Here is a 15,991-nt window from a genome sequence, read left to right as displayed (position 1 = left end):
TGTGTGTGTGTGTGTGTGTGTGTGTGTGTGTGTGTGTTGCTGGTCCTGCCATGTGTTGTGTGTGTGTGTTGCTGGTCCTGCCATGTGTTGTGTGTGTGTGTGTGTGTGTTGCTGGTCCTGCCATGTGTTGTGTGTGTGTGTGTGTGTGTGTGTGTTGCTGGTCCTGCCATGTGTTGTGTGTGTGTGTTGCTGGTCCTGCCATGTGTTGTGTGTGTGTGTGTGTGTGTTGCTGGTCCTGCCATGTGTTGTGTGTGTGTGTGTGTGTTGCTGGTCCTGCCATGTGTTGTGTGTGTGTGTGTGTTGCTGGTCCTGCCATGTGTTGTGTGTGTGTGTGTGTGTTGCTGGTCCTGCCATGTGTTTTGTGTGTGTGTGTGTTGCTGGTCCTGCCATGTGTTGTGTGTGTGTGTTGCTGGTCCTGCCATGTGTTGTGTGTGTGTTGCTGGCCCTGCCATGTGTTTTAGTAGGTAGGTCAGGTTTCATGGGTGGGGTTAATACAGGTCTGGTAGACACACTGTTCCTATCTGTAATCCTGCTATATAATCACCTTGATACGGTGTGCTGGGTTCTTTACAACCCAGGGCCTGCAGATTGCAGATACACACACCCACACTCAGAGAGAGTCCATATCGCTGGAGGCATGTAGAGTCAGATTAGAAGGTAGAGTGCCAGGTTTGGTATTGAGAGGTTCTGGACAGTTCTGTCCCTCCGTCTGTGTACTTCCATCTGCCAATTCCTGTCTGTTGTCTTTTTCTCTCCCTCATCCTGAGTCTGTCTGTCAGTTGAATCTGTGTCTGTTTCACCCTGTCATGTTTGTCCGTCTGTCAGTACTCCTCTGTGTGAATCCTGTGTGTTGAAAAGATCAAAGCAACCCAGGCTGGGTGGAGAGCTGTAGAGCTGTAGAGGTGGAGAGCTGTAGAGTTGGAGAGTTGGAGAGCTGTAGAGGTGGAGAGCTGTAGAGTTGGAGAGCTGTAGAGTTGGAGAGGTGGAGAGCTGTAGAGGTGGAGAGCTGGAGAGGTGGAGAGCTGGAGAGGTGGAGAGCTGTAGAGGTGGAGAGCTGTACAGGTGGAGCGCTGTAGAGGTGGAGAGCTGTAGAGGTGGAGAGCTGTAGAGGTGGAGAGCTGTAGAGGTGGAGAGCTGTAGAGGTGGAGCGCTGTAGAGGTGGAGCGCTGTAGAGGTGGAGCGCTGTAGAGGTGGAGCGCTGTAGAGGTGGAGCGCTGTAGAGGTGGAGCGCTGTAGAGGTGGAGCGCTGTAGAGGTGGAGCGCTGTAGAGGTGGAGAGCAGGGGCCTGTGTACTCTGACCACATCCTCCTCTCCTTTCCTTTCCACTACGCTCTGGGCTACTCTGCCTGGACCTGATAAGACCATCACAGAGAGGGAACGAGAGAGAAGAGGGAGGGAGATGCCTACCTATATGTGTGTGTATTTGGGAGAAGGTGCATCTGTGGAGTTGAGGTGTATGAATTACAGAAAACTGTGCATCATGGCTCGTTGTGAGTAACACAACACAGTGCTCATTACAGTCTCTCTTTCTCACTCTCTCTGACACAGATCCATACCAAATCATCATGAACCGGGTGGCCGTGACCTCCACCCCCACCTGGGCGCCCCTCCCCCCCTCATCTCTCCCAAACCCCTCCAGTCGCGCGACCACCCCCACCCCCCTCCCCCCACCACCCTGTGGAACCCCGCCTCCCTCATCGATACCGCCTCGGACTCACGACGCACCACCCACCACGACCCTCCGGGCTTGGGCCACTACGACCTCAGCCGCTTGCCTCCCAAACTGGAGGATGGGCTCCGGAGGGGCAGGGACCGGGACGGGGGCCTGGAGAAGTACCACCCCCCACTCCGAGGCCCCCCGGGGCTGCCTGAGCCCAGCACCTTCCTGGCAGAGCTGGAGAAATCCACCCAGACCTTCTTCAGCCAGCAGAGGGCCTCGCTGTCCCTGCCCAGCCAGTACGGAGAGCTGGGGGGAGGGATGAAGAGCAGCGGGGCCCTGAAGAGCCTCCAGGGGCCCTCAGGGATGGGGAGACAAAGCCAGGCCCAGGGACACAGTCTGGGCCAGGGAATGGGGCCTGAGTCTGGCCTAATGTATGATGAGTTTCTCCAGCAGCACCGTAGGCCTGTCAGTAAACTGGACCTGGAGGAGAGGAGGAGGAGAGAGGCCAGGGAAAAAGGTGAGATATACCCTACTGCTGCTAAACCCATTGTTTCAGGCTTGTGTTTTTAGAGTTTAGTTGATTTTGTTTCCATGTTTAGTTTTTGTATTATGTTGAAAATGCATTCCAAGCTAAAAAGTCTAACTTGTGTAGAGATTCTGTTTTTGTGGTGTCAGTGTCAGTACATTGTGTTTGTGTAGTGGTAGTATGTCCTGAAGTTGTAGGTTGTGGTTGTGTAGTGGTAGTATGTACTGAAGTTGTAGGTTGTGGTTGTGTAGTGGTAGTATGTACTGAAGTTGTAGGTTGTGGTTGTGTAGTGGTAGTATGTATGAAGTTGTAGGTTGTGGTTGTGTAGTGGTAGTATGTACTGAAGTTGTAGGTTGTGGTTGTGTAGTGGTAGTATGTACTGAAGTTGTAGGTTGTGGTTGTGTAGTGGTAGTATGTACTGAAGTTGTAGGTTGTGGTTGTGTAGTGGTAGTATGTACTGAAGTTGTAGGTTGTGGTTGTGTAGTGGTAGTATGTCCTGAAGTTGTAGGTTGTGGTTGTGTAGTGGTAGTATGTATGAAGTTGTAGGTTGTGGTTGTGTAGTGGTAGTATGTACTGAAGTTGTAGGTTGTGGTTGTGTAGTGGTAGTATGTACTGAAGTTGTAGGTTGTGGTTGTGTAGTGGTAGTATGTACTGAAGTTGTAGGTTGTGGTTGTGTAGTGGTAGTATGTCCTGAAGTTGTAGGTTGTGGTTGTGTAGTGGTAGTATGTACTGAAGTTGTAGGTTGTGGTTGTGTAGTGGTAGTATGTACTGAAGTTGTAGGTTGTGTTTGTGTAGTGGTAGTATGTACTGAAGTTGTAGGTTGTGGTTGTGTAGTGGTAGTATGTACTGAAGTTGTAGGTTGTGGTTGTGTAGTGGTAGTATGTACTGAAGTTGTAGGTTGTGGTTGTGTAGTGGTAGTATGTCCTGAAGTTGTAGGTTGTGGTTGTGTAGTGGTAGTATGTACTGAAGTTGTAGGTTGTGGTTGTGTAGTGGTAGTATGTACTGAAGTTGTAGGTTGTGTAGTGGTAGTATGTACTGAAGTTGTAGGTTGTGGTTGTGTAGTGGTAGTATGTACTGAAGTTGTAGGTTGTGGTTGTGTAGTGGTAGTATGTACTGAAGTTGTAGGTTGTGGTTGTGTAGTGGTAGTATGTACTGAAGTTGTAGGTTGTGGTTGTGTAGTGGTAGTATGTACTGAAGTTGTAGGTTGTGGTTGTGTAGTGGTAGTATGTCCTGAAGTTGTAGGTTGTGGTTGTGTAGTGGTAGTATGTACTGAAGTTGTAGGTTGTGGTTGTGTAGTGGTAGTATGTACTGAAGTTGTAGGTTGTGGTTGTGTAGTGGTAGTATGTACTGAAGTTGTAGGTTGTGGTTGTGTAGTGGTAGTATGTACTGAAGTTGTAGGTTGTGGTTGTGTAGTGGTAGTATGTCCTGAAGTTGTAGGTTGTGGTTGTGTAGTGGTAGTATGTACTGAAGTTGTAGGTTGTGGTTGTGTAGTGGTAGTATGTACTGAAGTTGTAGGTTGTGGTTGTGTAGTGGTAGTATGTACTGAAGTTGTAGGTTGTGGTTGTGTAGTGGTAGTATGTACTGAAGTTGTAGGTTGTGGTTGTGTAGTGGTAGTATGTACTGAAGTTGTAGGTTGTGGTTGTGTAGTGGTAGTATGTACTGAAGTTGTAGGTTGTGGTTGTGTAGTGGTAGTATGTCCTGAAGTTGTAGGTTGTGGTTGTGTAGTGGTAGTATGTACTGAAGTTGTAGGTTGTGGTTGTGTAGTGGTAGTATGTACTGAAGTTGTAGGTTGTGGTTGTGTAGTGGTAGTATGTACTGAAGTTGTAGGTTGTGGTTGTGTAGTGGTAGTATGTACTGAAGTTGTAGGTTGTGGTTGTGTAGTGGTAGTATGTCCTGAAGTTGTAGGTTGTGGTTGTGTAGTGGTAGTATGTACTGAAGTTGTAGGTTGTGGTTGTGTAGTGGTAGTATGTACTGAAGTTGTAGGTTGTGGTTGTGTAGTGGTAGTATGTACTGAAGTTGTAGGTTGTGGTTGTGTAGTGGTAGTATGTACTGAAGTTGTAGGTTGTGGTTGTGTAGTGGTAGTATGTACTGAAGTTGTAGGTTGTGGTTGTGTAGTGGTAGTATGTCCTGAAGTTGTAGGTTGTGTTTGTGTAGTGGTAGTATGTACTGAAGTTGTAAGTTGTATGTAAGTCAGTACTAACTGTCTCTGGTCATTCCAGGTTACTACTATGAGCTGGATGACTCGTATGATGAGAGTGATGAGGAGGAGGTCAGGGCCCACCTCAGGAGGGTAGCAGGGCAGCCCCCTCTCAAACTGGACGACTCCACAGAGGTACAGTTTTATCCTGCACACACACTCTATACACACGGTTATCTCCTGGCTTTATAATACGTTCCTCTCCCCATGTAGAAAGTGGACTTCCTGTGTGTGTTTGGTCTGACCACGGTGTCACGACGTGACCACCTGGTGCAGCAGAAGAGGAGGAAGAGGAGGAGGATGCTGAGGGAGCGCAGCCCCTCGCCCCCGGCTGTTCTGTCCAAACGCACCCCTCCTCCTCCGGCCCCCCTCAGCACCCACTTCACCCCAGAGGAGATGGACAGAGCCCCCGAACTGGAAGACAAGAAACGCTTCCTCACCATGTTCAGCCTGTCCCATGTCTCTGTACAGCAGAGGAGAGGTATGTACCCTACATCCTAAACACTACACCCTAACCCCTACTCACCATCCAACCTCACTGCACACAGCAACTAACCCCCTAAAGCTGTCATGAACATGGTTATCATGTCCACTGTGCTCTGGAGACATGTACACAGTGTGACAGACACCTGACATTTCACTATGTGTATTCTACATTATAAACTGGGTGGTTCGAGCCCTGATTCTTGATTGGCTGAAAGCCGTTGTATACCAAACCGTACACCATGGGTAAGACCATTTGTTTTGACTGTTCTAATTACGTTGGTAACCAGTTTAGATGTGTTGTTCCTAAGAACAGCTCTTAGCCTTGGTATATTGGCCATATACCACAACCCTTGTGCCTGATTGCTTAATTATACGTTAAACACACTGCTAGCATGCATTACACATTACTCTGCCTCCCTCTTCAGTGTGACAGCTGGACTTTCTGTGAGGAGAAACAGATATACACACACTGCTGTGGCGAGGCGTAGAGTGGCAGCAGCAGGTTTACGGCGATCCCACTCTAATCCTATGGATTTACCGCATGCTGCCTGCAGATGGCAGTGTGCAGCCTCCCACACACACACACACTCACACACTCACAGCAGAGGAGCAGCAGGGATTACAGAGACGTGGATGAGATGTTAATTCTCTCTCTCTCTCACCCTCTCTCTCTCTCTCACCATCTCTCTCACTCTCTCTCTCTCTCTCTCTCTCTCTCACCCTCTCTCTCTCTCTCTCTCTCTCACCCTCTCTCTCACTCTCTCTCTCACCCTCTCTCTCTCTCTCTCTCTCACCCTCTCTCTCTCTCTCTTTCTCTCACCCTCTCTCTCATTCTCCCTCTCTCTCTCTCTCACCCTCTCTCGCTCTCTCCCTCTCCCTCCCCCTCTCTCTCTCTCTCTCTCTCTCTCTCTCTCTCTCTCACCCTCTCTCTCTCTCTCTCTCTCTCTCACCCTCTCTCTCTCTCTCACCCTCTCTCTCTCTCTCACCCTCTCTCTCTCTCCCTCTCTCTCTCTCTCTCCCTTGCTTTCTATCCCTCTCTCTCTATATATATATTTCTCTCTCTGCCAGATAATGAGACAGTGGTAGAGTTGCTTCAGGCCATTAAACAGAAGAGTGTAACCTTGGATACCATCCGACATGCCCCTCACCCTCTATGTAAGACCCCCCCAGCACAGAACTCAGGTAAGCGTGCACGCACGCACAAACACAAACAAACACACGCACGCACAAACACACACACACACGCGCACGCACAAACACGCACAAACACACACCTTTCCTCATTCCCTCCCTGCTGTTAGCAGCCAGGTGTGTGAGAGACATCTCTGTAGTAATGTTACAGCAGTAATGTTATGGGTTGGGGTTCAAATGACTGATTGCCTGCTGATGTCTTGATACAGTATATTTATATGAATCTGGGTGGGAATGTGTCTCAATGCGTCTCAATTCATTGACTGTAACATACGCCTGTCCCGACAGATCCTGCCTCAGCGCTTTCCAGCGAATCAGATGAGCCACTCAGTGTCAGTCCCTCCTCCCCCAGCGGACTCCTGGGGCAGCCTAAACCCCCCTCCTCCGCACTGAGACCAAAGGACCCCCCTCCTCCACTCCCCTACCTGGAAAAGACCCGTGGGCTCCCTGAAAGCCCCTCCTCCAAGAGGAGCTCGTCGTCCAGCCTGCTGAATAGCCTGCGGCCCCCCGTGCAGCCTAAAGATGCTCCCCCCAGCCTGAACGGCCGGACCAAGCCCTGGGAGAGCTTTACTGCTGAAGAGTTTTCCCAGCATTTCCATGAGTCTGTCCTCCAGTCCACACAGAAGGCCCTGCAGAAGCACAAAGGCAGGTTATACCGCAGCAGCTCTCCTTCATACTCCAGGTGGAAGTTACCCTCAGGCACAGATCTAGGATCAGCTTATACTGTGAATCTACAGATCAAATCAAATTGTATTTGTCACATGCGCCGAATACAACCTTACCTTACCGTGAAATGCATACTTTCAAGCCCTCAACCAAAAATGCAGTTTTAAGAAAAATAAGAGATTTACTGAATAAACGAAAGTAAAAAGAAAGTAACACAATAATGTAACAATAACGAGGCTACATACAGAAGGTACCGCTACTGAGTCAATGTGGAGGCTACATACAGGAGGTACTGCTACTGAGTCAATGTGGAGGCTATATACAGGGGGTACCGCTACTGAGTCAATGTGGAGGCTATATACAGGGGGTACCGCTACTGAGTCAATGTGGAGGCTACATACAGGGGGTACCGCTACTGAGTCAATGTGGAGGCTATATACAGGGGGTACCGCTACTGAGTCAATGTGGAGGCTAAATACAGGGGGTACCGCTACTGAGTCAATGTGGAGGCTAAATATAGGGGGCCTCCACATTGACTCTGTACCGGTACCCCCTGTAAATAGCCTCCACATTGACTCTGTACCGGTACCCCCTGTATATAGCCATCATTGTTGATGGTGATCAGGCCTACCACTGTTGTGTCATCTGCAAACTTAATGATGGTGTTGGAGTCATGCTTGGCCACGCAGTCGTGGGTGAACAGGGAATGCCCTTGAGGGGCCCCCGTGTTGAGGATCAGTGTGGCAGATGTGTTGTTGCCTACCCTACCCTGTTTGGTCCCAGGGTCCTTAGCTTAGTGATGAGCTTTGAGGGTACTATGGTGTTGAACGCTGAGCTGTAGTCAATGAATAGAATTCTCACGTAAGTGTTCCTTTTGTCCAGGTGGGAAAGGGCAGTGTGGAGTGCAATAGAGATTGCATCATCTGTGGATCTGCTGGGGCGGTATGCAAATTGAAGTGGGTCTAGGGTTTCTGGGATAATGGTGTTGATGTGAGCCATGACAAGCCTTTCAAAGCACTTCATGGCTACAGATGTAAGTGCTACGGGTCTGTAGTCATTTAGGCAGGTTACCTTAGTGTTCTTGGGCACAGGGACTATGGTGGTCTGCTTGAAACATGTTGGTATTACAGACTCGGTCAGAGAGAGGTTGAAAATGTCAGTGAAGAAACTTGCCAGTTGAAACCAAAATAGATCCTAACCCTGACTATTAAGGTTGTGCAGTATTTTACCTGATTTTAACGTTCTGTCATAGAGTTTTCCCGTCTCAAGGGGTTAAATAAATAAAAATACTATTGTAGGTGCCAATGTATTGCCATTAAAGTAACAGGGTTGACTTGTTTTGCTTGACTCGCACGGTTTTCCAGCCAGAAAGCATAGACCAACTCACCTGCTTTTACACCATGATTTGACTATTATTTGTTCAATGTTTATTTTGAAAAACATTTATTCAAAGAAATAGTTTCACCATATTAAAACAAAAGTTCACTAAATTAAATCAATATTAATCTTCAGAAATGATTTTGTCAAACAATAACATAACTAGGGCTAACAATGATGTTAATAAACTTGAATAACTTTGGGTTAAAGACCCAATACAGTAGTGTAAGACTGTTCGGTGGGATGGAGTTTTGGCCTGCCGGGTGACATCACCAGGCGGTACATTTGTTAATAAACCAACAAGAAAGAGAATAACTACTCGTTTTTAGTTTTCCCCTCTACTTAGACCACTCCCAGACAGTCCTAGCAAAATTCTTGCTTGAGAAATTGCTCTTTGCTAAAAGGCTATTTTGGTTTATTTTTGACCATTTTAATTGAAAACAATCACAGTATGATCCTTCATTTTTACCCCAAAAATATTTGAAATGTAGATAAGAACTGCTGCATTGGACCTTTTAAAAACATGCAAAGGACATGTTCTGAAGTTTGGCACCAGAAAAATCTGATTTATAGAATTTCCCATGTGGTCAATATTAAAGGGCACTTCATTGAGTATAACAGGCTTATACAATTCAGTATTGGTGCACAATATCTCCTTTAAATATCAAAGGGGTGCAAAATGTTCTCTATTTGAGGAACAACCCAAGTATTAATGATGTGTTAATGTAATATCTTGGGCTCCCGAGCAGCGCAGTGGTCTAAGACATTGTATCTCAGTGCAAGAGGCATCACTACAGTCCCTGGTTTGAATCCATGCTGTATCACATATGGCTGTGATTGGGAGTCCTATCGGGCGGCGCACAATTAGCCCAGCGTTGTCTGGGTTTGGCTGGGATAGGCCGTCATTGTAAATAAGAATTTGTTCTTAACTGACTTGCCTAGTTAAATAATGGTTAAATAAATATAAATATCCCTTTCTCGCCCTCTCTCTACCCCCCCCTCCCCCTCCCCCTCTAGGTGGAGCCACAGTGATCTCAGCGCCCTCTCACCTCCAGGACTCCTCAGTGCACTACAACATTCCAGAGCTGCAGAGCGCCCCCAGTCGGCCGCCCCCGCCACACACACACCCTCACACACACTCCATCCAACACCCGCACCCACACTCCATCCAACACCCGCACTCACACGCGCACCCGCTCCCCCAGCCCAATGGGCAGCACTGCCCCCCGCACCCCCACCGAGAGCCCCCAGGAGCGAGGGAGGAGCAGTCTGCACCAGAGGACTCAGAAGAAGAGGAGGAAGAGGAGGAAGAGGAGGCCCCAGTACCCAGGTGGCAGGGGATTGAAGCAATCTTTGAAGCCTATCAGGAATACATTGAAGGTAAGCAGTCAGTCACTTTTCTGTTTATTTAAAGGCCCAGTGCAGTCAAAACGTCATTTCAGCCTGTACATTTAAAAAGTATATATAATATTATTATTATTGTAACTATTATTTATTTGGGGCTGTTTTAGTGGGGTGAAGTGTTGTCAGTGAATTAGTTAATAGACCAATAAGAAAGAGAGTTCCAAACCTCTCTGCCAATAACAGCTAGTTTTCAGTTTTCCCCTTCCCACTTAGACCACTCACAGACACTCCTAGTAAAATTCTTGCTTGAGAAATTGCTATTTCCTAAGAGGCTTTTTTTTTGTTGACCATTTTAATTGAAAGCAATCACAATAAGGTACTTAATTGGCTGCATTGGACCTTTAATGACTAATGTCCTTGATTTTGGAATCGTTCATGTATGGTTGAAATCTAGAGACCAATGGACATTTATGACTCTTTGGTTATGAGTAGTTGTAGCGTATTCCCAACACTAGAGGGTGGTATTTATCCTTTTCTACTACTCTCTGTTGGTCCAACAAATAGGATGTAAACAGTCAAACATACACACTATCTGTAATGAGTCTTGTGTAGTGAGTTGTGTGCTGTATGCTGCTTGCCTGTGGCAGTATGGTCTGTTGTAGCTCTAGCTGTGTCCTGCTCTCTGGTTATTGGTACATGGGGAGACAGGCAGGCAGGGAGTGTTAGCGTGGATGCTAATGAGACCCCAGGTCACATCCCCTCAGGCTCACTGTTATGCTCTTCTCTTTCCTCTCCCTCTCCTCCTCTGCCTCCCTCCTCTCCTTCTCCACTCCCCCCCCTTTTCTTCCCCTGCCTTCGGTCCTCCCTCCCTCCTTCAGAGCAAGGTGTGGAGCGCCAGGTGCTGCAGAGCCAGTGTCGGAGACTGGAGAACCAGCACTACAACCTGAGCCTGACAGCAGAGCAGCTCTCCCACAGCATGGGGGTAAGATCCTGTCTGCTACATCTATCATCACTGAGCTTCCTGCAAATCGTATGGAGGAAATATAGTGTCTATTTTAAACAGCTATGTTCAATTGTATTCTTCATACTGTAAAATAATATTAAATAATGCCACATAATTCTAAGCAAATGTGTGGGTGAGTGTGTATCCTTGTGCTGTGTTTTGTTACTTTCTCTTTATGGTGTTACATTTTTGTTAATATGGTTTTATTGACTCTACTCCCCTCGGCTCTCTCTCTCTCTCCCTTCTTCTCTGTTTAAAGGAGTTGATGTCTCAGAGACAGAAGCTGGCGGTGGAGAGGGAGAAGTTACAGGCCGAGTTGGAGCACTTCAGGAAGTGTCTGACGCTGCCGCAGCCCCACTGGGCCAGGGGAGGGCACTACAAGGGTTACCCCCCCAGGTGACAGCTCCACTGGGCCAGGGGAGGGCACTACAAGGGTTACCCCCCCAGGTGACAGCTCCACAGGAGAGAGGGATGAATTCATGGATTCATTGATAGATGGATGGGGCTGCTGCCAGCCTGCCAGGGACGGTGCCACCAGCCAGTGGTCTGTGATAACCCTGGGGTCAGAGGGCGCAACAGGCACGTCACACACCGCGCAAAGCTCTAGGACGGCATGGTCAACACACACACAAACATACAGATGAACACACTCACACAATTCTCTTCAGCAGGCACCAGTTACTCTCTTGCATTGCAGTCCCAGCCCCATCCTGGGCTCCCCTCACAGCCACGCCCACACAGACAATCCTGCAATCGGAGAGCAGCTCAGCCCTGGAATAGGTGTGGTCACGTGACAGAGCGCCATCTACCACCAATCCAATGCCCCTACCTCTGGCCAACCGGACAGGACTGAACCTCCCAGCATCTCTCCTGGTGGCAGGTCAGGCCAGCTTTCAAACTTGAAATGCACTTAAAGAGAAAGACCTGAAGAACTACCTGGTGGTACTGTGTTACGACAAAGAACTGTTCAAATTAGGGAAGAACTTACAAAATGCACATTTTGGAATGAATAAAGGAAATGTTTTATTTCGAGATGAGAATAAGAATTTAAAAGGTGCTTCAGCCTTGTATTGTAAATAATATTAAGACTCAAAATAATTTTGTATGTTTTTATTACTTTAATCATTGTTCTTTTAAGAAGAAGAAAATAAGCCTGCCATTTTTTTATATGTTCATGCTTTTTTGGTTGAAACAGAAAGCTTTGCTTTTAGTGTTTGTTCTGCTGCTGGTCAGGACTGCCCTGTTCAGAGGTGTAGATTGAAGGAGAAAAGGAGAGAGAGAACATGCTCCTCTCCTCTCCTCAACCCCTTTGACCCAGCCATGTGTGCTGCCGTGGCAGCAGCCTGAGCTCCAGCCTCAGCCCTCCCTCCCCTGGCCTCCAGGCCCCGTAAGGCTCACTGAGATGGGGGTAAGACCTAACTCCAGGCCCCACAGGCCTCCCAGATCCATGCACTCCGTCAGAACACCAGGCCCACACAGAACCCCTCCTGACAGGAACAGCGTGTTTTACCACTCCCCCTTTGTGAGTAGTTACTCATGGGAAAGAGTAAGTGACAGCTACAGTTACAATGTCATCCTTTATTTCTCTCTCTCCTTTTTCCCCCTTCAGCTCTAGTCCAGGGATGGGCGCTTAGTAGAACTGTTAACTGATAACTAGACCCATCTCTCTTGACCTTATCATTAACCACAAGGGGCACAACACCCATTATGATGAGACATTCATATCACTAAACCCACAGAGAGGAGGGAACAATGCAGACAATACCACGTCAAGATTATTCTCCTTTGTGTTTGCCATAAAAGGAAATAGTGCCAAAAAGTAGCCCTCCCTCACACAAAATATCATGAGACTTTTAAACCTACAAATAGAGTAATTCAACTAACTCCCTGAATTGAAATGGCCAACCCACTTCTAAACATATTATATTACTACATTTATCCCACTTATCATAATGTCAAAGCCCTTGCCAACAATTGGTTAATGGACAATTGTTTTTCACTTGAGGGCCCTCAAATCTAAAGTTTATTAAAGGTTCTCTTTTGCCAAGTATATGAATCATTGCCCTGCACTGCACTGTGCATCTATAGTGTGTGTTTTCAAGCCTGCATCAGTGTCCACCTCGCTGCTGGCCATAGCTGTCTCCTGTGCCTCAGTACCCATGTTCCCCAGTCTCTCTATTCCCTTACCTTCCTTCTGTGGGAGTGTCTGGCCTTTTAGCCTTGCAGGAGGACCTCCGGCAGCATAGATCGCAATGCAGCGTGGGTATCGTAGTGCTGTCAGTCAGAGTTGACAAGGCTTTGAGTATGTAGTCCTAAAGGGGTTCTGTTTGAACTTCAGTCTGATGCTGTGGATGTGAGATGACAGGGAGGGGAGGGTGGCTGCAGGTCTGGTCCCTACATCCCTCTTTGTTCCACTCCTGGGGAGCTCTCAGAGGAACACCCAGTTAGGGAGGCAGAAACATGTTTACAGACCAGAGCAGAGCTACGATAGGAGCACCACTTGTCAATCAGACAGCAAGCGCTACCACTGAGTTAAGCAGCCAATGAGTTAGCGGGAGGACGTTAGGCCCTTCCCCAGAGCCTCCTTACTCTACTACGCACGCACACGCAATAGCCCCCTGACTCTATGGAGGATGTCTAGACTCTAGATGCTGTGAAACTCTGATTTTAAAATGTACTTGTTTGAATTAATTGTAATGTAATATATTATTTGTTGAATGTAGTAATTAGGTATTTATGAATATATTGCTGTAATTTCAGACAAAAAAATAAAAGAAAATATTTCAAAAATGTACTTGAATAGTCAAGTCTTCTCTTGGTACCATTTCTTCCTGCAGGTTCACTGCATCCTTTTTCAGTATCTGAGTAAAACTCTGATGTGTGTTTAACAGTGAGACTGCATTGAAGTCACACATGTCTGATAGAGATGGGGGTTATCAATTAAGGGTTTCTACTACATAGGATTTACCATCTGTTTATTATGAGGCAGGCAAAAACAGACAGAAAAAAATGAGTGAAATTATCAAATCACTCTTATGTCAAAAGTTAATTATCTGTGATTACTGGACATAATATGTGATGGTTAGAATATGCATGGCCTAGTTATAAAATGACAGTGTAGATTGTACAGTACTTAACCACAACTGTTAGTATAGGACTCGGGAAGGACGAATCTTACCATTAAATAGCATGGCTTTATATACCCTTTTATAAAATGGTTAGTTCTGGCCTGGCATTATGATTATTGCAAACTAAAAGGTGGTTTCCATTCACGCTACATGTCACTGTATTATATCAATAACTCTTTGTTAATATTAATTATGATTCAAACTAAAAGGTTCACAACAAATGGAAAACACAGTGATTTCAATGAAAAACAATGTTCCCATGTTTGCGGAGACTGCATTAACGGTAAACGCTAAATATATCCACTCAATCGGAAATGACCTTTACATTTCAATCGCACTATATCTTTAGCGCTAGGGATTGAATGGAGCCCTTATATATTGGACACAACAAATATGTACACAGTAGGCTGGAAGTGGTGTGTTGGAGGACCAGTAGGGTGCACTCTTCCCTCTGGTCTAAGAAGTTCCCAATGCCCAGGAGCACTGACAGGGACATTGCCCTGCGTAAGGTGCAGCCTTTCACATAGGATGTTTAACGGATGTCCTGACTGTGGTCATTAAAGATTCCATGGTACTTATTGTAACAGTAAGTGATGTAACCCTGGTGTCCTGACTGTGGTCATTAAAGATTCCATGGTACTTATTGTAACAGTAAGTGATGTAACCCTGGTGTCCTGACTGTGGTCATTAAAGATTCCATGGTACTTATTGTAACAGTAAGTGATGTAACCCTGGTGTCCTGACTGTGGTCATTAAAGATTCCATGGTACTTATTGTAACAGTAAGTGATGTAACCCTGGTGTCCTGACTGTGGTCATTAAAGATTCCATGGTACTTATTGTAACAGTAAGTGATGTAACCCTGGTGTCCTGACTGTGGTCATTAAAGATTCCATGGTACTTATTGTAACAGTAAGTGATGTAACCCTGGTGTCCTGACTGTGGTCATTAAAGATTCCATGGTACTTATTGTAACAGTAAGTGATGTAACCCTGGTGTCCTGGCTAACTTATTATACTCCTCAATCCTAATGGGTTCATACTGTGTGTCACTCCTCACCTCTACACCATAAAAGCTGATGTCTGGTGAGAATTCTGGCACAAATGGTTGCACCCATAGTTGTGTATGACTAGAGATTCATCCAGTCATAAGGTCATTTAGCAACATTTGAGTTTGTCTTGTTTGGATAGATTTGTATAACTCTTATTTCTACTTGTAGGTATTAAACACTACCTCCAACAGAGGACTTGTGGATTGGATAGATTTGTATAACTCTTATTTCTACTTGTAGGTATTAAACACTACCTCCAACAGAGGACTTGTGGATTGGATAGATTTGTATAACTCTTATTTCTACTTGTAGGTATTAAACACTACCTCCAACAGAGGACTTGTGGATTGGATAGATTTGTATAACCCTTATTTCTACTTGTAGGTATTAAACACTACCTCCAACAGAGGACTTGTGGATTGGATAGATTTGTATAACTCTTATTTCTACTTGTAGGTATTAAACACTGCCTCCAACAGAGGACTTGTGGATTGGATAGATTTGTATAACTCTTATTTCTACTTGTAGGTATTAAACACTACCTCCAACAGAGGACTTGTGGATTGGATAGATTTGTATAACTCTTATTTCTACTTGTAGGTATTAAACACTACCTCCAACAGAGGACTTGTGGATTGGATAGATTTGTATAACTCTTATTTCTACTTGTAGGTATTAAACACTACCTCCAACAGAGGACTTGTGGATTGGATAGATTTGTATAACTCTTATTTCTACTTGTAGGTATTAAACACTACCTCCAACAGAGGACTTGTGGATTGGATAGATTTGTATAACTCTTATTTCTACTTGTAGGTATTAAACACTACCTCCAACAGAGGACTTGTGGATTGGATAGATTTGTATAACTCTTATTTCTGCTTGTAGGTATTAAACACTACCTCCAACAGAGGACTTGTGGATTGGATAGATTTGTATAACTCTTATTTCTACTTGTAGGTATTAAACACTACCTCCAACAGAGGACTTGTGGATTGGATAGATTTGTATAACTCTTATTTCTACTTGTAGGTATTAAACACTACCTCCAACAGAGGACTTGTGGATTGGATAGATTTGTATAACTCTTATTTCTACTTGTAGGTATTAAACACTACCTCCAACAGAGGACTTGTGGATTGGCAGTAAAAATAACACACGGGCTACAAAGGAAAACTGTTACGTGTAGTTGAATTACTCTGGACCAAGACATACAGCCACGCAGTCATCAACATCCACTCTGTGTCTTTTTCTCCACACTCTCTCAAAGGTGCCTCTGGGAATACTATCGCTTTCAAAATAAAAGTCCCCAGGGTGTAAACAATAACGGTGCCTCAACATTACAGTAAAATAAAAGTCGTAA

General features: G+C 45.8%; 1 protein-coding gene across 4 annotated transcripts in view; it reads left to right on the top strand.

The window, feature by feature from the left end:
• LOC110506108 (genetic suppressor element 1) overlaps positions 1 to 13,244 on the top strand; it is a 418,800-nt gene extending 405,556 nt beyond the window's left edge. For all 4 annotated transcript variants that reach the window (XM_036964533.2, XM_090222430.1, XM_090222432.1 and 1 more), the window contains 8 exons: positions 1,549 to 2,177; positions 4,406 to 4,518; positions 4,597 to 4,864; positions 5,938 to 6,051; positions 6,349 to 6,705; positions 9,121 to 9,483; positions 10,326 to 10,429; positions 10,710 to 13,244. In XM_036964533.2, coding sequence (XP_036820428.2) covers positions 1,549 to 2,177; positions 4,406 to 4,518; positions 4,597 to 4,864; positions 5,938 to 6,051; positions 6,349 to 6,705; positions 9,121 to 9,483; positions 10,326 to 10,429; positions 10,710 to 10,850 — 2,089 coding nt within the window. In that variant the 3' untranslated portion in view covers positions 10,851 to 13,244. The remainder of the gene's footprint in view (positions 1 to 1,548; positions 2,178 to 4,405; positions 4,519 to 4,596; positions 4,865 to 5,937; positions 6,052 to 6,348; positions 6,706 to 9,120; positions 9,484 to 10,325; positions 10,430 to 10,709) is intronic.
• Positions 13,245 to 15,991: the final 2,747 nt, after the last annotated feature.

Source organism: Oncorhynchus mykiss, chromosome 26 (genome assembly GCF_057628025.1).
Source record: "Oncorhynchus mykiss isolate SJ-2025 chromosome 26, ASM5762802v1, whole genome shotgun sequence".
Taxonomy (NCBI): Eukaryota; Metazoa; Chordata; class Actinopteri; order Salmoniformes; family Salmonidae; genus Oncorhynchus; species Oncorhynchus mykiss.
This window is presented reverse-complemented; position numbering and strand designations above follow the sequence as displayed.